Genomic DNA, 22,554 nt, shown 5'->3' with positions numbered 1-22,554 from the left:
GGGAGTAGCAAATTTCACACTCTCTAGGATCCCATGGTGAAAAAGCTCAGTTGCCTGCCTACCTTGGGGGACTACCTAGAAACTTTGTGGTATTAGAATGCAGGTAAATTATAAAAACAAGATTCATTCTGGAATGGTCCCCAACAGTTTAGAATTTATACAGGAGGTCAATGACTAGAGCTGTCATCACACTGCAGTTACGCATAAGAGGTGAATAATGGAATGATTGAGGGAGAAGAAAACTCAGAACAGAACTATTTAAGTATGCGCCCTTCGCTATAGATTTTGCTTAAATAACCACACTTAGTACTTACATAGGTTCTGTAATTCACTCCACTAGTCTAATTGACCAAGCTAAATTTTGCATACAACCAGGACTTTCTGCACTGAAAAATATTCAAGGCACAGTTTGATTATCAATGGTCTTCCCTGGATTTTTGAAAATCCCAAGAAAATGCTGAGTGTTTTCTGGTTTAGTTTGGTTTGTTTTTTTAACACTTTGTTCAGCAATTACAAAATAAGTTCTTTGGCTGAAATGCTGCTCAAAAACTGCAACTGAAAACATTGCTCTCTCTACAGAATCTTTCACCAATCATTCATTTAATTTCTCCTGTTCCTGGAAAGCTAATTTAGTGATAGCCTGTTATTTACACAGATAAAATTTGGGAGCTTTTCATCCTTGTTTGATGCAAAGTAATATGATTTTGTATTTGCAGGATTCTGACTGTATTGTATGTTCTCCCCATCTCTTGTTTCCCTTTCCTAGCTTCTTTCAAGCTCATCTTATTGCCCTGAAAAGTTTGCTGCTCTCCAAGCCTTGACAATCACATTTCCAGGCATAATTATGGATTTCCGCTCTGCATTTGCTCCATAGGCTTTCTTAATCTGTCCCAGTAAACTTTTTGCAAATATTATAATTGCTTTACAATATTGACTCTAAGCCTATTTAAACTCTTTAAGGTACAGTATAGTACATACTCTCTTTGTGATTTAGTCTGTCATACAATTGATTAGATTATACCAATTCAATATAATATCAGTGCCCCTATTTTCTCCTAATTAGTGTGTTTGTATGTGTTTATTGTAGGTTCTGATTCCCATTTCTTTGTATGTATCCATTGAAATAGTTAAAGTATGCCAAGTATTTTTCATTCATCAAGATAAGGATTTATATGATGAAGAGACAGACTCTCAGCTACAGTGTCGAGCTTTAAACATCACAGAAGACTTAGGGCAGATGCAGTATATATTCTCAGACAAGACTGGTACTCTTACTGAAAATAAGATGGTTTTCCGAAGATGCACTGTTTCTGGCATAGAGTATTCCCATGATGCTAATGGTGAGCCTGATATCTTGTTTGCTGTACAGTGGCTTTACTTCAGTTTGATTTCACTCACACAAGAAAGTTACTGCAACGAAGGGTCCTGTGGCATCTTATAGACTAACAGAAAAGTTTTGAGCATGAGCTGTCGTGAGCACAGACTCACTTTATCAGATGCGCATCTGATGAAGTGAGTCTGTGCTCAGGAAAGCTCATGCTCAAAACTTTTCTGTTAGTCTATAAGGTGCCACAGGACCCTTCGTTGCTGTTACAGATCCAGACTAGCACGGCTACCCCTCCGATACTTGACACCAAGAAAGTTACTATGATCTTAAAACAAACAGAAAATTGTCTTAGATTTATGATACGTGTATCACAAGCAACAAAAAGATGGTTGTGAAATTAGCTAGAATTTCATGTCTGTTCAATTCACAATTATAATCTTACTAGGAACTCTATGGGATCTTAAAGGCATGGTCAAAGATGCTGTTCTCTGTGGCTACATTCACACTACAGTGATTTGTTGACAGAAGTTACTATTGGAAGATATGTTCCGACAAAACATCTGTCGACTGATCTCAGCCACACACAAAAGTTAATTGCTCTGTCGTTCTGCTTTCTCAGCAGAGAGTGACAGGAATGCCTGGTTGCTCTCTTGACAGTACAGCTGACCCGAAGCACAGCAGACAGTGCTGCCCAGTGACCCCGAACCCTGTCTGTTGACAGAAGGCCGCCCCGGAACATCCACACCGTTTTTTTTTTGTGGACAGATTTTGTCAAGAAAGACAGTCTGCCTCATGGGGGAGAGGCAGAAGGCTGTTGACAGAAGTTCCTAATTCAGTGTGTCAAAAGGACACATTTTTAGTGTGGACGCTCCACAAGTTTTGTTGACAAAACTCTCTTGTGTAGAGGTAGCTTGTGGGTTTATGCACTGATACTCCAAACATCTAAAAATATGCTTAACTTTAAGCACATGAATGTTACCATTGATATAAATTGGACTGCATTGCTGGATCCGTTTCTTAACGGGTAATTGCACTCCAAGGTGTGCAATCGATATAAGGAATGAAAGGTGAACAAGGTTACTAATGTGGCTTTCATGTTAACACAATAGCACAATCAGTTGTAATAATATTTCATCTCTTTTAGCTTTCTCCTGTTCACTTCAGTGTCCCAGTGTGATGGGTATCTCTGAGCTAACTTTCTTTTGCTGCCAAACAAATATTGCTATTGAACAGAACATGCTCAAGTAGCTGACTTTTGAACCATTAAAATGTAATGCATTAGCACAAGGGAATGAGGTTGCCTTTAGTTGTCACCCATGTGCCATCTTGTTAACCTCTTAACATTATTTTGTGATATTGTGCAATTTATATTAAGCTATTTCCCCCACTAATATTTTAGCGGTATGCTTTGGGACATGAAAGGTGTTACATTCTCACATTTCTTTGCATGCTTGATAGATATTGTTCTGGCTTTCTCAATGCAGTAATTGTTTTTTTGAATCTGCAGTCCATGATACTTTAAGCTCATTTAGAGAGTTCAGCTAACACACAATAAAAGGAATAAGAGACTTATTAAAGATGAATGCTAAAGTTAAAAATGTCATTTAAAATTGTATGAGATCCCATGTTAGGAACAGATTTTGGTTGAAGCTTAAATTGCAGTGTGTATTTACTTTTTCATTAAAGTATTTTAAAATAGTAATCGTATATTGCACTTGCACCTGATTATAAATCAGTGCACTTAACAGAGATGGCAGGATGTTATTATAAACCCTATGTTGCCAATGGGAAAACTCAGAAAAGAGAGGAGCTGCAACTTTCCCACGGGCTCGCAGTGAGTCAGAGAGAGAAATACAGTATGAATCCACAATATATCTCCTGACTCTCTGTTCTGAGCACTACACAGTAGACCTCACTACTTCCCTTAGTTCTTGTTTACCTGCCGCCCTGTGATTTCAGGGCATATTGTGTTCCTTTCTAGAGTTGATGACATTACAATTAAGTAAAATAGTACGGGAAGGGCAATGAGTTAGATTGCATTCGGTGATGCAGGATTTTAAGCCCAAACTTGGGTCTTCATGGGTAAGTAAAGAAGAAACTAAGGCTATGTCTACACAACAAGATAAATTTGAATTTAAGGCAGTTAACTCAATATAACCACATGACTGTCTTCATTGTAAATACCATTTGCTCAATTGAGGCAGTGCTAACATCAGTATCACAATATCCCTGGTACCTGCTGGGTATAGCGTCGAGCTCAAATTCAAAATTTCAAATACAGGCCAGTGTGGAACTGCCACATCTGAAAGTCAAATTTATTAGCCCCCAGAGGTTTCCAATATGTAACTTGTAATGCCCCACAGTGCTCCGCTCTGGCTGCTGTTCTCCAGGTGCATCAGAATTAGGTAACAGGAAGACAGTGAATTTCGAATTGGGACCAGGAGGCCTTTGTCTGTGGAGTCGTGTGTATGAAAGCCTGAGAAGTGTCTGTCTGTCTTTGCTATTAGTGCTGTGAGCGCACCTACCCATCACAAATAGCCCCTGTGGGGAGTTCGTGGCTCTGCCTCTACACTTGTTACTTTTTTCTGCACTGCCTGGTGCCAGCTGCTGCCCTGCTGCATCACGTGTCAGAAAGGCTGTTGTGGGGTTTGTGCTTGCGTAAGAGGCCGAGAAACTTCTTCTTCTCATCAGTTTACATTTGTGCACACCCCACCCACGCACAGGCGCCACGCAGTTGGGGTCCTTCCTGCATCAGCCACATCACAAGGGTAGCCCTCGACCTAATGAAAGGGCATGCCTGCCATTCAGTGCTGACCACGTGTAGTGAAGAGGGAGGACAATTTTTTTTTCCCCTAGCCTTTTCTATCCTCTTGCTTCTAACTTTGCAGCCCTTCACGCAGGGAAGAGTGGGTAGAGGGCCAGTTGTGAATACAGACTTTGCACAGAAGCTGTATAATAAACTGGGAAGCCAAATACCCTCCCTTCAGCAATTCTCTTTCTTGAAGCTCTTCATTTGTCCCTGTGTTATTTTCAAGGACCAGATGCAATCATGGGAGGGGGGACAGTCAGTGGATGGCCATTTGAGAAGACACACACTTGCTGATTTTTATGAAATCCTTGATAATTCAGATACAGAAGAAAGAGACTTCTGTTAGCTTTGCCATCTTTGTTGATGCCCTACTGTTCCTTCCTTCTAACTGGAAAAATGGACATTTGCTTAATATGGAGGGGAATGAGGAAAATGCAAGGTGGGAAGATGATGTCAAGGACCAGCAAGCATACCCAGAATGCTACAGAGATGAAGGAACTGTGGGATCGCTTCCCACAATGCATTCGTGGCAACAGTCGATGTTTTCCAATTGAGTGTGGTAGCAATAAATCAATGTTATGAGGCACACATGGGGAGGTGAGGATAGTCAAAATGGAATTTATAAACTCCAGAGTTACAAAATCAATATTTAATAAATTTGATTTTTATCTCATAGTGTAGATGTAGCCACAGTGTCAAACATTTAGGCTACAATTACACAACAGCAATCTGTCAACAGAAGTCACTGTAGTGAGAGACTGGAGAGTTCCCAACAAAATTTCTGTCGACACAGTGCGGCCACACACAAAAGCCAATCAGAAGAGCATTCCACTTTGTCAACAGAGCAGCTGGACTGCCCAGCTGCTCTCTCAACAAAGCAGCTAACCAAAAGCACAGCAGACAGGGCTGCCCATTGTCCTGGTCACCCTGTTGGTTGAGAGAAGGCCCCTCAGACGAGCCACACAGCTTTTTTCAACAGAACCTCTCTACAAAAGATGCTTTTCCACCATCAACCTTCTGCCTCTCCCAGATGAAGCAGTGCCAACTTTTGTCAACATACTATCCCCAAAATGCATTTTGTGTGGGAATGTTCCACCAATTTTGTCCACAAAACCAGGGTTTTGTCAGCAAAACTCACTAGTGTAGCCATAGCCTTTATGTATTATCATTTTTCAAGTTTATCCATTCTTTTTAGTGCCACAATATAAAAGTTAGAAAATGTTAAAAACCATGAGTGAACACTGACAATATACAAAATTATCAAACAGACAAAGCAAACATAATAAAGTATTAACTTTATATAAATTTTCTAAGTCACTATAGGGGCTTGTTTGCATACTTGGCTTAATCTAATTCTTGACTCCCCGCCCCCCGCCCCACTCTCTGATTTGCTCACCTTGATCATTTTTTTTTCTGATTTGTCCTCCTTGATTACTGTTTTTGGTTCTCTGTGCCTTAAATATTGAGTCTGTTCTGGTGTGGCTATGGTCTGAAGAAGTGGGTCTGTCCCATGAAAGCTCATCACCTAATAAATTATTTTGTTAGCCTTTAAAGTGCTACTTGACTCCTTTTTTGTTTTGATAGTATATAGACTAGCACGGCTCCCTCTCTGTTACTATAATAAAGTAGTATTTTTTTCATTTTTTTCCTCTCATTTATTTTTACCTTTTGCTTGCTTGTAATTTTAGTTGGAGCAAATTTGCAGATTAAACTGTGATTTTTTTTCGTAAGTTGACAGTCCTTTTAATCAGGATATGAATCTTTTATTTTCTCTTCTGTACATAAAGTGATCTTGCACTAATTCTTTGTCCTTCAGTGTAAAAATGGTTATCATTGTCATTGTTTGTATTCTCAATTTTCAGGATCAATGACACAAAAAATAAGTGTTCTCACTCAAGTTCATTTTTTCAGGAGGCAGGGTTGTTTTTTTTTTTTTTTTATTTTTAAGTACCTAGTACCCACTCCCATTTTCTCTGTGACCTTACACGGATGATATCTTGTCTTTCGACGTGTTGATTACTTATTAGCTTAGATCACAGAAAGTTCCTCCTTCAATTGTTTTTCCTTTCGTTAAGGTCATCTAAAACACTTTATGTGCCTGTTTTTAAATACAAGGGATTTGTAGGAAGCCCTTCCATTACACATACCAGAAGCCAGCAATCTCTCCAGCTGGTGTTTGTGATATATTTAATAACTGATGCTGTCCAGCTGTCCTACTCAGTTCCGCTTATGGATTCCAAGTGAGGTCTAGAGAACTCTAAAATAAGCCACACATTTAAAAAAAAAATCTGTCTTGCCCTACGTGCAAGTTTAAAACTGACAGATTCTGTTTCGTTTTCTGAGTCCCTAATGTTCAGTCGGCCTCCCTGCATAATTTTATCTATTATTTTTAAAGGTTTGTGTCTTTTTTTGTTTGTTAATCTTAGTATTTTTTTAGTCATAGTAAATTGACACTGTCTGAATAGTCTGCGAAGTGATGAGATAAATGTAGCTATAATTGCAAAGATCTTATTTAAAACTGCTACACTGCTGCCATTATTGGATGCTGAAATCCACAATTCATGTTCTGTTGTGGTGCCTGGTGGGAGCAAATGTATTTGGAATAGAAGTTATAGCTTGTTACAGAAATGTAATGTGGTGGAGCCTGATAACTCATTTAGCAGATGGGGCACAGTGTTCCCACCTTTGTCCCATGACCTGTGACATGTTACAATTTTTTTTCTATCCAGTCGAGGTTCTTATCCTGCCCTCATCCCTGCAATAGCTGAGCAACTTCCAGCACTGGAATATGTTACATAACTAATGATTGTCACATGTGCTTTGTGTACTCTTTCTCAGCCTCTCCTGGCAAAGAAAATTGCATGTACATTGCAAAATATTGGTTTGGTAGGATTTTGTTTTGGTTTAACATATACATTGCCCTGTGGTTACATTTGGGAAGGCACAGTTGAAATGTGACGTGGATTTGAATTGGAAGATGGTGAGGTTTGTGATGATCCATATTTCCTGTGTGGTGTTCATTCCACAGTCTCACCCAGTCCTAGATAAAATTTAAATTCTGTCTCCTGAACAGATGAGTTTAACCCATATGGTGAAAGTACGATTATGTCTGAGAAGCAGAACCATCAAACAGAATATTCATTTCAAGCTTTAGAACAATTTACGTATCCTGGGGATACACTGTGGAGCACATGGAAAATATGGACCGAGGCCTTGAATTTGGCTTCCAAAAGAATATCAAGTAGGTGTAGGGAGATGAAGATGGGTGTGATAGTTTCACAATAGCCTGTATTTCTGAGAACTGCCGCAACATTCTGTATGAGTTGGAGTATCCTAAGGGCTGATGATGATGTGTCCAGATACATTTCATTGCCATGACATTTCATTCCCAGACTAGATGTTTTTTTTTTCCAAACTCTAATTTTATAGCAGACTTTTCCAGGGTTGTGGTCACCAATGTTTCTAATTTTAGTCTTTCACTGGGGATGGAATGATTGACTGTCAAAACCCAAGTTTAATTCCTTAAGAGCTCAGTTACACAAGGGGGAAAACCCATATTTCCATATTTTTTCTTTGAACTTTTCCCTCTCTCCAATTTCTTTGCTGCGGAGGGTGGACTCCAGAGAGTGGAACAGTGAAAGGGAACCTCAGAGGCAAGGGAAGGGAGAAATCCCTAGCTTTTTCCATTGGGATTAGCCAGATTTCTTAGTCACTGTCAGGAAGATGAGCTCCCTTTTGTCATGCTGTCTGTTTAATCTTGGTGAAGATGCAGTGGGTATGATGCACATTATGCAGCAAGAGAACCTTTTCTTGTTGTTCTCAGTTTTATGCCACTTTTACAACAGAACTGTTGTTTTTTTGTGAGCACGTCTTTCCCTTCTTGACCTACAGGCATAATTTTCACAGTCCAAACTCACCTTGCATTCGTCCAGGGGATTTGGCTTTATTAACAGAAACATTTAAACATATGGTAAAGATCAGCCCAGGTCTTTCCCCCAGAGTTGGCTGTTGCTGCCTCATGGCAGCTTACTTTCCTTATGTTTAAATAGGTAACTTATCACCTGCCTCCCAGCCCACTTAACCTTTCCCTACTGCTAATGGAGTGGGGTATTTTGGAGACACTGATGTAGTGGATTTGTCCCCATTAATTTAATTTGTCCCTGTGGAAAGCAGTGGGGTCAGCAAAGCTAGAACTATGTCTCTTAAGCTGTGTCTACACGTGCACGCTACTTCGAAGTAGCGGCACTAACTTCGAAATAGTGCCCGTCGCGGCTACACGCGTCGGGCGCTATTTCGAAGTTAACTTTGACATTAGGCGGCAAGACGTCGAAGTCCCTAACCTCATGAGGGGATCGGAATAGCGCCCTACTTCGACGTTCAACGTCGAAGTAGGGACTGTGTAGACGATCTGCGTCCCGCAACGTCGAAATTGCCGGGTCCTCCATGGCAGCCATCAGCTGGGGGGTTGAGAGATGCTCTCTCTCCAGCCCCTGCGGGGCTCTATGGTCACTGTGTGCAGCAGCCCTTAGCCCAGGGCTTCTGGCTGCTGCTGCGGCAGCTGGGGATCCATGCTGCAGGCACAGGGTTTGCAACCAGTTGTCGGCTCTGTGTATCTTGTGTTGTTTAGTACAACTGTGTCTGGGAGGGGCCCTTTAAGGGAGCGGCTTGCTGTTCAGTCCGCCCTGTGACCCTGTCTGCAGCTGTGCCTGGCACCCTTATTTCGATGTGTGCTACTTTGGCGTGTAGACGTTCCCTCGCAGCGCCTATTTCGATGTGGTGCTGCGCAACGTCGAAGTTGAACATCGACGTTGCCAGCCCTGGAGGACGTGTAGACGTTATTCATCGAAATAGCCTATTTCGATGTAGGCTTCACGTGTAGACGTAGCCTTAATGGTGTATTTTTACTGTATGTTTTTAAATCCCTGTGGAACACAGAAGGACATTGCCATTAGGCAGAGATGTCACCTGGGACCTTCATTACACAGCGGAAGTTTTCTCTCAGCTTACGCCCTGAGAAATTCTTGTGAGAATTAAAATAGTTTCCAGACACGAAGAGAAGAGAAGGTGCAGTAAGATTGCCTTAAGGGCCTGGAGGGGAAGGAAAGGGGGAACCTTGATGCTTTCCTACCTCAGAAATGGCAACAGACTAGAAGGGGATTATTCTGAGTGTCGTGCACTGGCCCGTGTGAGGAATGGGGTCTCAGAGGTCACCTCCAAATGCAGATTCTAGTCACCCTTAGAATGGCCTGCCTATATCATAACCCACTTATTAATATATCTGCTTGTCAGTGAATAGGGATGGCCCATCTAAGAGGAATTTTAGGGTTTTTACTGAGGGTTTCCCTCTGACCTTTGGAAAAGTTCCCAAGAATAGACTAACTGTTCACCCTTAAGATGGCACAGATACAGCCTTCAGATCACAGGACTGACACTCAGGCAGTAGTTTTTCAAAAAACAAAATAATCTTTATTCAGTATGCAAATATATCCTGATATAATAAATCTGAAGAGCATGTGTCACAAAACCAAACACAGATCACATTAGCCAAGGTGTGCATATCAAAGTACCTAATACTTCAATACCATATTGTTAGAAAGGGTGTTTAAGTGGTTACATTCTGCATGTGGTGATCAGTCACATTTAAGATGTGAACAGAAAGTTATTTCTTAAACACTAAAACTGCAGACTTAGTAGTAGGTGCGCACACATATAAAAACATCCAATTTATTACCTCAAGCAACCACACTCCCATTTTTTCTTGTTCCTTATACTTTGGTCCTCATGCTTATTTCTCTGCCATCTTTGCTTCTTCTGCCTGGCTACATCTTAGTGATTTCAGCTGTCTTTTGATCATCCTTATTCTCCCATTTCTTCACATGCTCTTATCTTGACTGACTTAAACTGATCGGTTCTCTGCCTTATATACAGGTTAGAGAAAACTATAGCTACTCGGACTTTAGCCATCTGGCAAGTTAGACCTTGTGGTGTATTTTGATTCGTTATTTACTATTAGGATACTCACCCACTACTCATCTTTAAGCCTTCCTTGACTGATCTGTTCTTATGAACTGATGGCAGGTGCTGAACTCATCTGTCAATCAAAGCTGGGCCTGATTTCAAACTTGCGTCATGCACAACTGATTCCTCCCTTCAGTTTTTGAGGGACTGTTATGTCATCTTAGCCTGCTTATTTTCTGAAAGCTTGATTTTTTTCCAAACCCACCGTCTTATCCTCAGCTGTAACAGCTTTAACAGTTTTATAAATTAAGTTCTTATAATCATGAAAAATTACATGTTTGCATGTGTTTTTAATATTTGGATTCACTGTCACCACTCCATGTTTACTAAATACATGAGTTTAATTTCTTTTTTTTTCCCACTTGTTTCAGTTGGGGTGTGAGGGCAGTGTTCTTAATGCTGTATTTCTGGCCCAGAAAAGAACTACTGAAAAATCTCCAGCGTAGGAGAAGGAATACTGATTGCGGTTTCCCCGGAAGATATTGCTTATGGAGCTTCCCCTCAGTGTTCCTTGACTAGCTCTTGCAAGCTGTCTTAACTACCAACATACCAGGGTGACTCCTTTAGCCTAATAGGGAAGGGACGGTCTTAGTCCAGCAGAGGTTGCAGGATGAATGGAGGGTCGACTTAGATTCATAAGTGAAGCAAAGGACTAAGTAAAAATAATTGCATTCCTTTACAAAACAAAAATTCACTGCATAGCCTAATTAATAATTAGTGCCATGTAATTAAGCAGTTTATTGCTGCATTTGAACAGGACAAACGTAACAGAAGTGAGACTCTTAGTTCATGGAAAAAGCGTTGATTCTGAGGGGGTGGGATATTTGTTACTCTACTAATACAAAAGAGTAAAGAACATGAACTATATCTTTGTGTAATTTGACATTCAGTTACATTATTGTGGGGCTGAAAGGTGTGTACATATTTATTCTGAATAAAGAGTCCTCCACATGGGGACCACCAAGGACATCAGTATTCAGCAAATAAAAGATGTTGACACTGGAAACCATCCTAAAACAATGTCTTTCAGGATGTAAAGTTTACAGAAAAGGGATCTGAATTTGAGGTTAGAGGAGTGGGTGGGTGGAGAGAACATAGCGTTCCTAAAGAAACATGTTTTTCACAGTTGAAGAGTTATGAACCTTAGTCATAGTGCATCTATTAAGCTACATATCCTAGTTTCTAAAACCTTTTAATAGTCACCATACAAGATAAGGCTATGTCAGAAACAGCCAAAATCTATTCTGCTCTGTGGGCCTGAGCCTCGTTTCTTGTACGCTGGTGTAAATCTGGAGGACCACCAGAGATTAACTGTAATGGTGCTGAACACAAAGTCTTCATGCAGAGAGAATCAGGTGTCTGTTTCAGACTGTGATCTTATATCACCTTCAGTTAAGGAGTGAAGCTTACGTTAAGATGGCAAGAATAACTATGAGTTCTAAAGCAAATCTCTTGGGAACAGAATATTTTCATATGCTATGTTCAGACTAGAAGTGACTGCAGTATACATATCATATTGATAAGTTTGTTGAACATTGTTCTAAGCAAACATTTATTGCATGCTTCTGCAGTAAAAGAGAGATTTTTTTTAAGTAGAAGAGACAAAAGGAATGAATATACAGATAAGTGCAAAGCCAACATTTGGTACATTTTCCACGTAATGCATTTTCACGTAGCTTCTGATTTGTGTGTCTGTGGGATGAAATAACAATTAGCTCAGGGATTGTGCTTGGAGTCATGAATTTTGAAAGATGTTTTAAGAAAAGAAACTTTTCCTAAATGTGATTGTAAGGTTTCTTATTTATTTGGAAAGAAAATGCAGTCAGGTGTTAAACTAAATAATCATTTTGTCTAGTCCTTTTCCCTGGCAAAGGTATATAATACAGAGCGGTTTGATAGTCCCTTGGTGTGCCCTGGCTGTGTACAGTAAAACCTCGGAGTTTTGGACACCTTGGGAATGGAAGTTGTCCATAACTATGCAATATCTGAAACAGCCTTCATTTGGAGTAATGTATTATGGACTGCACCCACTGTGGGTCGGGGCCGGGGGTGAAGGAGGACTGCAGACACTTGGGGGAAAGGGAGAGGGATGGGGACTGCAGCCACATGGGGTGGGATCAGAGCTCTGGGCAGGATGGTGAAGTCAGTGCTTTAGATCTGGGGGGCAGCAGTGATTTGGGGCTTCAACCCCACAGCCCCATATCTTGCCTCCACCTTGTGGGAGCTTTAACCGCACAGCTACATTTCAGCTGAGAGGGGACAGCTCTCTGAGACTCAGGGTTTTAGCGATAGGAAGGAGCACTAGAGCTGCAGCTGGCACTCCCCTCGTAGCCGAAACCTTGAACTCTGGTGCTCCCCAACTTCAGAAGCTCTGACCCTACTTGCACAGTGGCTGCAGTCCTAACCCTCCTGCCCTGCCTACAGCCCTGCAGCAGTAACGTATTTGCTTTTTGTGTGCACATGTACGTTTCTGGTGCTGCCTGTTTACTTCTGATTGTACAGGTATCCAGTTGTCCCTAAGTCCATAAAACTGGTATTTGTTACTTTGAAGTTCTGCTTATGTGTGAAAGAGAAAGGAAGCCACAGTTAATTAGAAATATTAGTAAGAATTTGCCCTGAAAAATTCTCACACGTCTCGCAAAACATTGGTGAAGATCGATAAGTACATTTTCATCTAGCATTGTGATGTATGCAGAAACAGTATTGCTCTAAGTCTTCTGGTACAGGTAACATGGCTGGGTCATTCTTGCATTCCAGCGATCCATTTATTGCAGAACAAATGCTGTCCATGCCCTATAATACAGTCTTGAGGGTTCTCTTATTTTACTGGGGATATTCACTGGCACTGAATTACCTTCTACATTCCTGAGCTGTTGGAAGTGCTAGTTTGCAGTCACTCTGCATATCTTTTGCATGTTTGGTTATTCAAATGACTGTACGAGGTACAGAGCTGGGCAAATAACTGATTTTGTGGTGGTAGCATGAGGGAGCTTAATGGCAGTTTTGAAAACCAAAAAAAAACAGCTTGTTTAGAACTGAATCTGAAATGTTTCAGAATTTAAGATTAATCAAAAAAAAGTCTCTTCTGGCCATTCGGTGAATGACTCAGACTATTGTCACATTTGCAAATAGCCTCTGTCTACTGAAACTGCGTATTTTGTCAAATAAACTATTCTTCTGAAAAATCTTGCCCAGCTTTACTGACCTACAGTGCCAGTAATGCCAATAGTAGTGCCCTATATATTTTGTGCCGATTTTAGCTGGAGTGGCTACTTTCTGAGACATTGTTATGAAGATGACATTGCATTATAGATTATTTTTTAAAATATAAGTTGTATTAAAAGATAAAAGTTTTAGCACGAACAATATCAGAGGGGTAGCCGGGTTAGTCTGAAGCTGCGAAAACAACAGGATGTCCTGTGGCACCTAATAGACTGTACCAGATATTTTGGACCATAAGCTTTCATGGGCAAAGAGCCATTTCAGCCGCATCTGATGAACCGGGTCTTTGCCCACAAAAGCTTATGTTCCAAAATATCTGTTAGCAAGAAAAATATGGAGGGAGATTTTATAATGGACATCAGTGGATCTGTGAGTGAGTGAAAAGTCTAATAGCCTTGCCACACTAAAATGAAGATGAGGCAAGCAGTGTACTGAATTAAATTGCTGATTACTTTATCTGCTTCAGGCAAAAGCTATTGCGGTTCAATTAAAACTAGCTTGTGTTATACTGTAATAATAGTATTATTCATTCTTATAGTAAAGTGCAATATAATACTAAAAGTAGAACACACAGAAAGTTTTAGCCACCTACTTCTCTTCCCGTCATTGTCATCCTTACAAAATATATAATCTTACATTTTGTGTATTTTTGTCGATAGCCAAACGTTTAGCCATGTACCAGGAAGCAGATTCTGAGGAGGAAGAAACCGCCACTAAAGGAGAGACATTATCCCAGCGAAACAGTGTCAGCAGTCATCAGAGCATTAAAGTTGTCCACAGAAGCCTGAGTACAAAATCCCACCGGCGCACCGGCAGCAGAGTTGAAGCTAAAAGAGCAAGCATCCTCTCCAAGCACACAGCTTTTAGTAGCCCCATGGTTAGTTGTGAGCAACAAATGCAAATTGCTTTTTCATCTTTCAATGTCGCAATTGCTTTAAAGGGGAAAAAAAATCTTTACCACGCTATGTCCTTTTCATAGCTGTCGTTTTCTTGGCTTTTTCCTTTTTCCTTTCTCTCTCTGTGTGTGTGTGTGTGTGTGTGTGTGTTTTTAGAAACAACCAAGTATGCAGAGCTCTTACAATAAGTTCCCAGTTCAAAAAGATGACCTCAAACCTTTGTTTTGAATGTTTCTTGATTTTTCAAGAACAAAATTTCTTTCATCTCTCTGTTTACGCTAATTTTGATATTAGATTAAGAATTAAAGTAAGCGTTCAAATTGGTCAATGTATGCTTTTTTTATCTTAGGCTGGGGCTACACTGTGATGTCCTGCTGGCAGCTTCAAGCTAGTGAGCAGTGTCACAATTGCAAATGGCTTCTCATTAGCATATTCCCATGGCTCATTAGCACAGTCATGCGAGATCTCGCTGTTCGCAGAGGGGAATGTTGGTGGTACAGAGGCCATGTGGATGTGCCTCTGCCAGCAAAAAGGAGCATAAGTAGGGCCACCATATTTCCCTGTCCCAAATATGGGACCGGGAGGTATGGGGGGAGGGGTCTCTTCGCCCAGCTCCACCAAGCCCCAGGGCACCAGGAAGAAGGCAGAAGACCCCAGTGCTTCCTGGGAGCCCCAGGTAAGCAGCAGCCCCCAACACTGCCCAAGTCCCAGGAAGCGGCAGCTGCCCACACTGCCCTGCTTCCCCAAATATGGGACAATTCATCCCTTTTATAAAATGAGTCAGGACACCTTTTTTGGCATCCCCAATATGTGACTGTCCTGCCCAATATGGGATGGATGCTCACCCTATGCATAAGGGGCTAGCAACAGAGGGGCCTTCTGCCAGCAGAGGCATGTCCACACACCTTCTGTACCGCTGGCACCCCCCTCTACCAACAGCGAGATCTCTCACAGCTATGGTAAGGAGCCATGGGAATAAGTTAATGAGCAGCCATTTGCAATTGCGAGACCGTCATTAGCATGAAGCTGCTGCAGGATGTCTCCTTGTAGACCCAGCCTTACTCTTCGGAAAACAGTGATTTACAAATGCATGAATAGTAAGTACTGGATTGGGAACTGAGATATTGATATATTCCAGTTCACTCTCCAGTTGCAAATATAAGTCATTCCACGGTTTCAAGTGTAAGTGGTTCAAAGTTACCATTAGCTACAACAAGTTATGTTAAAAACAGACAACGTCTTGCATATTGCAGAAAAGTTAAGTGAAACAGTGTTCTGATAATTTTTCCATAAGTAATGCCAACATGTGTTTTTATGTGTCATGTGCATGTTTTTATGTGTCATGCATGTTTTTCCTTCTGCAAATTGCTGTCTCATTAATATTGTCTGGGCATACTGCTTTATTCTACCACAGTGTGTTTACATGGAAGCCATTGGAATTTTGCCAAAGTTAATTTGCTTTAATGGAGTGTAAAGTTAGGTGCAGAATATTTTGAGAGTCTGCCCTAATTCCAGCTGTTGATGTCCATTCTGCAATGAAACTGCAATAGTGGAAACCCCAAGCATAGAAAAGGGAAGCTGTCATTTGAACTAATGAAGCAAACCCCAGATTTAGTCAGCCGTAAGCCTCATTGGCACAGTTTGCAGCATCTACACGTGGGGTTTAGACTAGTGCAGGTATCTCAATAGTTTATCCTCAATCTATAACAACGGGAGTAAATTCCCAGTAAAGAGGCTTTGTGAAATACAACTTGGCTGTGTCTGCACTACAAAAATAACTTCGAAGTTGCTTACTTCAAAGTAAGCAACTTCGAAGTAGAGCGTCTACGCAGTCACCCTACTTCAAAGTTAAACTTCGAAGTAGGGCACTACTCCATTCCTGGGACTGGAGTAAGGACTTGGAAGTTGGGCTCCCTTAGAAGTAAGGGAAAATGCATGTAGACTTTCTGCTGACTACTTCAAAGTAGTGCTTAACTTCGAAGTTAGTTCCTAGTGTAGACGCACCCTTTGTTTTTTATGTAGCCAATATTATCCCTTCCTAAGAAATTTACCTTTGCCCTGAAAGGAATGCCGGAGCTGTTTAAATAGAGTGGGAAATAGGCCATATTGTGATTACAGCAGCATATGAGCGTCTCTCAGGTTCAAAGTGATTGAAAAAAACAGTGGAGCTAAAAAGTTTCTTAATGGAGCGAAATAGGTAAGTTTGCTGTTTTGAGCACTATTACTTAGTTTTGTTGCCTTGTTTTTCATTTTACGGTTTATATATCACAGCAGCCTACAATCGTTCTCCCAGGTTAGCCTGAAGAGAGGAAAGAATGTCAGTACTTTTACTCAATTTAAATCAACAGTTCCAAAATAGCTGAATGTTTCTGTTATAATGATCAGCAATGACAAGACCAAGAATCGCATAATTTACAATGTAATTGTCATCATTAGTTGTCTGTGTTAATCCACTGAAATTATGGAGGCTGTTCACATCATTTTTAGAGCAATTTTAGGTGGTCTTTCAGTCTGAGAAAGGCATTCTTGCAGCTGTTTGCATTCACAAAATTAACGTTGCAATCAGGAGGCCGAAAAATGTACACATTTCTGAATGGCTGGTTAGGGGAAGGAGGACAAGGGAAGAAGTGTCATTTAATGAAAAACTGAAATTCTTCAGAAATACATTGGGGCCACCAGTGAGATGCTGACGCATCAGGCAGAACCAACTCAGTCTCAGATTTGAAAAAGGCAGAACTGCAAAATGTTAACACCCCTCCTCTTGTATTTCTAGGAGAAAGACATCACTCCAGATCCTAACTTGTTAGAAAAAGTAAATGAATGTGCAAGAAATCTTGAGGTCATGAGAAGCCATGAACAGCCATTGTCACAGCTTACTCCTGAAATGTCTGACATCTTTGACTTTTTCATAGCATTAACTATTTGCAATACAGTTGTTGTTACCTCTCCAGATCAGCCACGGCAAAAGGTAGGTTAGAGATACAGCATAATGGAGTGTGAGGCCCTTTTATCTTCTATTTGATTATCTCAGAAATTTGTAACTAGGACACACAAACTATCCTTTCCTAAAAGGAAACAGAGATGTTTATGATATAATTCTTGGCACCAGTTCAAACATCAATGTGGAAGACAACATCTAAAAGTTTAAAATTAGTGGTGAGGTCAAGCATTATTTAAAAGAGAAATTTCAATTTTTTCTTTTAACCCCAACAGATTATTTGTATGTACTGCAATTTTTGAAGCAGTTCTGAAGCTGTTTTCCTTCCTGAGTTCACATACTGAAACCTCTTAAATAAACATAAGTTGCATCTCTGGGTAGGGTTTAGGTTAATTTATCAGAGTACCTTAGAATAAGGGGCACGTAATTATAATTGGGCAAGATTATGGAGATGATTTGACAGAATTATGCGCTTACAAAGTAGTGTCATTTGTTAATGAGAAGTGGAACAAAGCATTCACCATCGAATGCATGCCACACCAATACAATTAGATTTAATATTAGAGCTGGCCAGAAGCTGGAATTTCCATACTACATGCAATACTAACATTTCTAAATTTGTTTTCTCTCTTAGCAGTAAAGTCAAAATTTCTCACAAAATGAAAATTCCAAAGAAATTCAATTTGAAGCTGCTGAAACTTTTTGTTTTCATGTTAAAACAGTATAATATAATAAAATAAATATAATCTAAGATAAATGTAAGAAAAAATGAATGAAACAAAAGGAATAAAAATGATAATAGGGCAAAATGTTTTAGCCTCATATCAAAACAAACTGTTTCAATATTATCAAAATGAGAGAGGAAGTTTAAACAATTTATTTCGATTTTAGTCAAAAATTTGCTGAAATGGACACATTCCCATGAAACATTTAGCGTTTGTCCAAGCTGCATTTTCCCACAGATATGCTCCAGAAATGCTTTTTCACCCAAAACTCATGGTATGTCTGTTTAAGGCCTGAAATGCATAAATTCCAGTGGGAGGAGACCTGGGCTACATCGGTGCTACCAGATTGTACCAAGTGACTGTCTTCACTGTAAATACCAATCGCTCGATTGAGGAAGCAGTAATATCGATATCATAACATCGTTGAAACTGACTGGGTGTAGCGTCAAGTTTGACTTTAAACGTTTGACTGAAGGCTGGTGTGGAAGTGCCATGTCTTGGAATGGAATTCCTAAAGTCTCCACAGGCTGAGTGGCGCTGCTGCACCTGGCTCCTGGCTCCCACAAGCGGCAGGGAGCGGGGAAACTGACTAGCGCTGCTGCAACTGTCTCCTGGCTCCCTGCCACTCACAGGAGCCAGGAAACTGACTGGCACTGCTGCGCCTGGCTCTTGGCTCTGGCAAGCCAGATGCAGCAGCGCTGGTCAGTTTCCCAGCTCCCCCATGCTACGGGGACCTGGGTACTAGGCAGTAAGGTGAGCGCTTCTAGGGGCCAGGGTGCATCAGGGCTCAGGGGGAGGGCACAGAATGCAAGGCTAAGGAAACTGTAAGATAGGTTCCCACAATGCGCTACTGCAGCAGTTGGTGTTTGGCCATTCGATGTGGCAGCAGTAAGTCAAATGTGTGTGGCATTTGTGGGGAAGTGAGGATACTCAAAATCAAATTGATAAAACCCAGCATGATAAAATCTAATGTAATAAAATTGAATTTATCTGGTAGAGGAGACGTAGCCCTGGTTAGCTCTGATCAAGGTAGTCCACTAAAAATAGTGGTGTAGCCACAGCGACACAAGTGAAGGAGCTGGCTTCCCCATGTATGTTCCTCTGGGCTCAGATGGTATCATACTCAGCGTGAGTAGAACCTCTGTCTGCTCTCACTAACATGGCTTCAGTTCTGTTTTTGATCAGAGCTAGCTCATGTATGTCTCCTCAAGCTGGAATTTACAAGAGTAGACGTACCATTAGAATGGAAAAGTTTGTTACATTAGCGTTAGTTTTTGAGGGGTGATTCCAACATTGGTTCCACAAGGAAGGGACAATAATTCTGAAATGGCCACATACTGGTTCCTGTAAAGTTTCTGGTACAGCGTCAGCTTAGGCATTCACTTGTCCATCCCAGATTGTTGATGCTATAGCTTTTTGCTAGTGACTGAGACTTTTTTTTTTTGGTTACTGTTTTTATTTCTCAAGGTTAGAGTTAGATCCGAATTGAAGTCACCAGTGAAGACCATAGAAGACTTCATTCGAAGATTCACTCCCAGCCGTCTGACCTCTGGGTCAAACAGCAGCAGTTCATCAAGCCTGACTACCAGTAGATCAATGAGCAAACTTGGTTCTGGTATTCCTTCATCTACATCCACTGACAGCACTTTATCCAAACTGGAAGAGAAGCTGGCACACTCTGCACAGATGAATAACAATGGATACAGCTCACAGCAGGACAGAATGGTTATAGGGGGTAGACTGGAAGAAAAGGAACTCCGTTATGAGGCAGAAAGTCCAGATGAAGCTGCACTTGTCTACGCAGCTCGAGCATATAACTGTGCTCTGGTTGGAAGACTGTCCGACCAGGTATCAGTAGAGCTACCTCACCTCGGAAGGTTGACCTTTGAACTCCTGCACACGCTGGGCTTCGACTCCATCAGAAAAAGAATGTCAGTGGTGGTTAGACATCCCCTTACAGATGAAATAAATGTTTACACTAAAGGAGCAGATTCAGTTATTATGGATCTTCTTCTGCCCTGTTCTTCAGGTATCATTCTCTCTTACTTTTTCCATTTAATTCCTTGACAGTGCTATAGAACTGCATTCTCAGCATATCAGATTGTGGTACCATGTCCGTATCATTTGTGGGTATGCAGAAATGTATGTGAGCAGGACCTCTATGCTTCTTTTTTTAAACTTTTGCTCTCAATAACTAGTAACTTTTTATAATGCATTGTTGGCACTGTGCCTAAAGAAATATGAGTAATATTGATTTTAGTAGGAGCTTTCCCAATGATAACTTTATTTTTAAGTGGATATTTTTCAAGCCACTGCCAAGTCAATTTGCCTTTCATTGAATACGTTTTCCTAACATTACTTGCTTGCTCAGATGTTTTTGTATTAACAGAAATGTTGCTTGGATGATTACTGATAGCAGTCTTAGTTTTAAAGATTGCAGATGATTAGTCATAAATAGATGTCTAACTGTGAACAGGAAGCTTGTCTTTTGGAAGGTGACGTTTTTCAGTTAAAACATCTCAAATATGTGAGACTGCTGTGAACCAGAGACAATTTTAACGTCTCTTTATTGCAATCAGTTAGATTTAGCGACAACCCTTGTTGCTTTTATACCCTTGTGAGAGACCTTTTTGTTTTGTTTTGTTTTTTGATATGTGTGATGTCTGATTTCCTCTGTTCAAAATTCAATTATGTAGAACATGCAGAGGTTATCCCAGAGTGAAGGGACAGAAATCAAATGTATTAAAATATTTCCTGTAGGTCATTAGTGCATTGACTTTGTGGTTACTTTCATGTCACTGAAGACTTCTGGGGTAAATATCAGTGAAAGGATCGTACTGTGTAATTTTCATCAAAGAACTGCAGGAATGTGTCACAGATCAGAGCAACTGTCACATGTGCTTGATCAGGCTGGCCAAGCACGCGTGCCTGTGTCCTCTTCAGAGGGAGCTAACCATGTGACTGCCCACATGTTACCACACGGCTCTTTCTGAGAGAGCCTGCTTTGTTCTTAAGGTAAAAGCATTCTGGAGAAAACATATTAAAAACAATAAAGGCGCCTACGTGCATGAGAATAATCCTGCCAGAGAGCACCCCATTTAGGGTAACCACATTGCCCTATGGCAAATATGGGACACCGGCCTCCAGGGATGGTGGGCTGTTGTTCCACGTCAGGGCTCCTCAGCAATAGTGAGGAGTCAGGGATGGGGGTTCCTCACCCTCCTAATGAGGAGGGGGAGTAGAGGATGGGGGTTCCACAACCTCCCAGCAGAGGGCACCAGGGAATGAAGAGGCTGCCCCATCGCAGAACTCGCCAGCAGTGGGGGTTGCCTCTCTGGGGTGCCAGGGAATGGGGCAGCCGCCCAGTGAAGGAGCTCCCTGGCCACAGGAACTGCTGCCTCCAGACACTGGGTGTCAGGAAACAGGAGCCCTGCAAAATACTGAACAATTAGCCCATTTTCTGAAAAAAATTGGGACGCCTTTGAGACAGCTTAAATAAGGGACTGTCCCGGGAAAGAGGGGACGGACTGTCGCCCTAATCCCATTCATAACACAGGCTCTGGCAGGAGCAGTTCTTCCATACTTCCCCTTTGGAGTTTGCTTGATTTCAAGTTCATCACAGCTTCAGCTCAGAACAAGAACCTGTCTTTTATGGGGCCCTAGAAGGCCAAGTCCTTCCAACCTTTCCATAAGGATTGGGGCCCACTATGGACCAGGGGTCTTGTCTGTTTGCAGGAGCAGGAAGAAGGCCTTGATCCTCTGTAAAACCAGGCTGTTTATTCAAATGCCCTTTTTTTCTTGGACCCTCAAGAATCACATGTAAACTGGTACAGGTTGAACCTCTCTCATATAGCACCATTGGGACCTGACCAGTGCTGAACGAGAGTATTTGCTGGAGCATGGGAGGTCAATATGGTGTAGCATATTACCAACACTTCCACCGCTTACTGGGCCCTTAGAAGATATTTAAGGGTAAATTACGGCCAAATTACATCACAGAACACTTACAGCCAGGACTGGTGGCAGCAAACAAACTTTATGGGACCTCGGGAAACTTGGCCACACACATAAGTGATCCTGCTCATCTACCAAGAAGAAATAAAATCTATTGCAGGTACTCTGTCAAGAAAGTGTACACTGATAACACTCGTGAATGCTGCTACACCTGATACTTCCAGGCCCTCAGAGGTCCAGGTTACTTCCAGCTTTTGAGGCCCCCTAGCCATAATAAAAAGGAAAAATGATGATACATGAAAACAAAATAAGGCACTCCAAAAACAGTGACAAATAATTTTAATATTTTTATTTAACAAATGCTTTTCTAGCCTTTTTCTTTGCAAGTGCTCTAATTATTGAGGGATGCACATAAATTTTGTGAAACTTATCAAATGCCAAACAATTAACAAGTTGCTAAATTTGAGGCCCCCTTTGAGCTTGAGGCCAAGGCTGAAGACCCTGCTGCACCCTCCCTCCCACCCTCCTCACCCCGTTTGACCCTGGTTAATCCAGAACATGCCCAGAATGTTCAGTAAAGGACAGAAAATGAAAATCAACAAATAAAAGTTCTGAAGGCAGAAGTACTGGATGAATAGGCAGACACTTGAAAATGTGTACTCCAA

The 22,554-nt window shown here is 41.2% G+C and overlaps 1 protein-coding gene across 1 annotated transcript in view; it reads left to right on the top strand.

Moving 5' to 3' along the window:
• ATP10A (ATPase phospholipid transporting 10A (putative)) overlaps positions 1 to 22,554 on the top strand; it is a 147,676-nt gene that overhangs the window by 95,323 nt on the left and 29,799 nt on the right. The window contains exons 7-10 of the mRNA XM_074992005.1: positions 1,088 to 1,340; positions 14,036 to 14,253; positions 17,046 to 17,240; positions 19,403 to 19,964. Of these exons, the coding sequence (XP_074848106.1) occupies positions 1,088 to 1,340; positions 14,036 to 14,253; positions 17,046 to 17,240; positions 19,403 to 19,964 (1,228 nt within the window). The remainder of the gene's footprint in view (positions 1 to 1,087; positions 1,341 to 14,035; positions 14,254 to 17,045; positions 17,241 to 19,402; positions 19,965 to 22,554) is intronic.

The sequence above is a fragment of the Carettochelys insculpta genome, chromosome 1 (genome assembly GCF_033958435.1).
Source record: "Carettochelys insculpta isolate YL-2023 chromosome 1, ASM3395843v1, whole genome shotgun sequence".
Taxonomy (NCBI): Eukaryota; Metazoa; Chordata; order Testudines; family Carettochelyidae; genus Carettochelys; species Carettochelys insculpta.
This window is presented reverse-complemented; position numbering and strand designations above follow the sequence as displayed.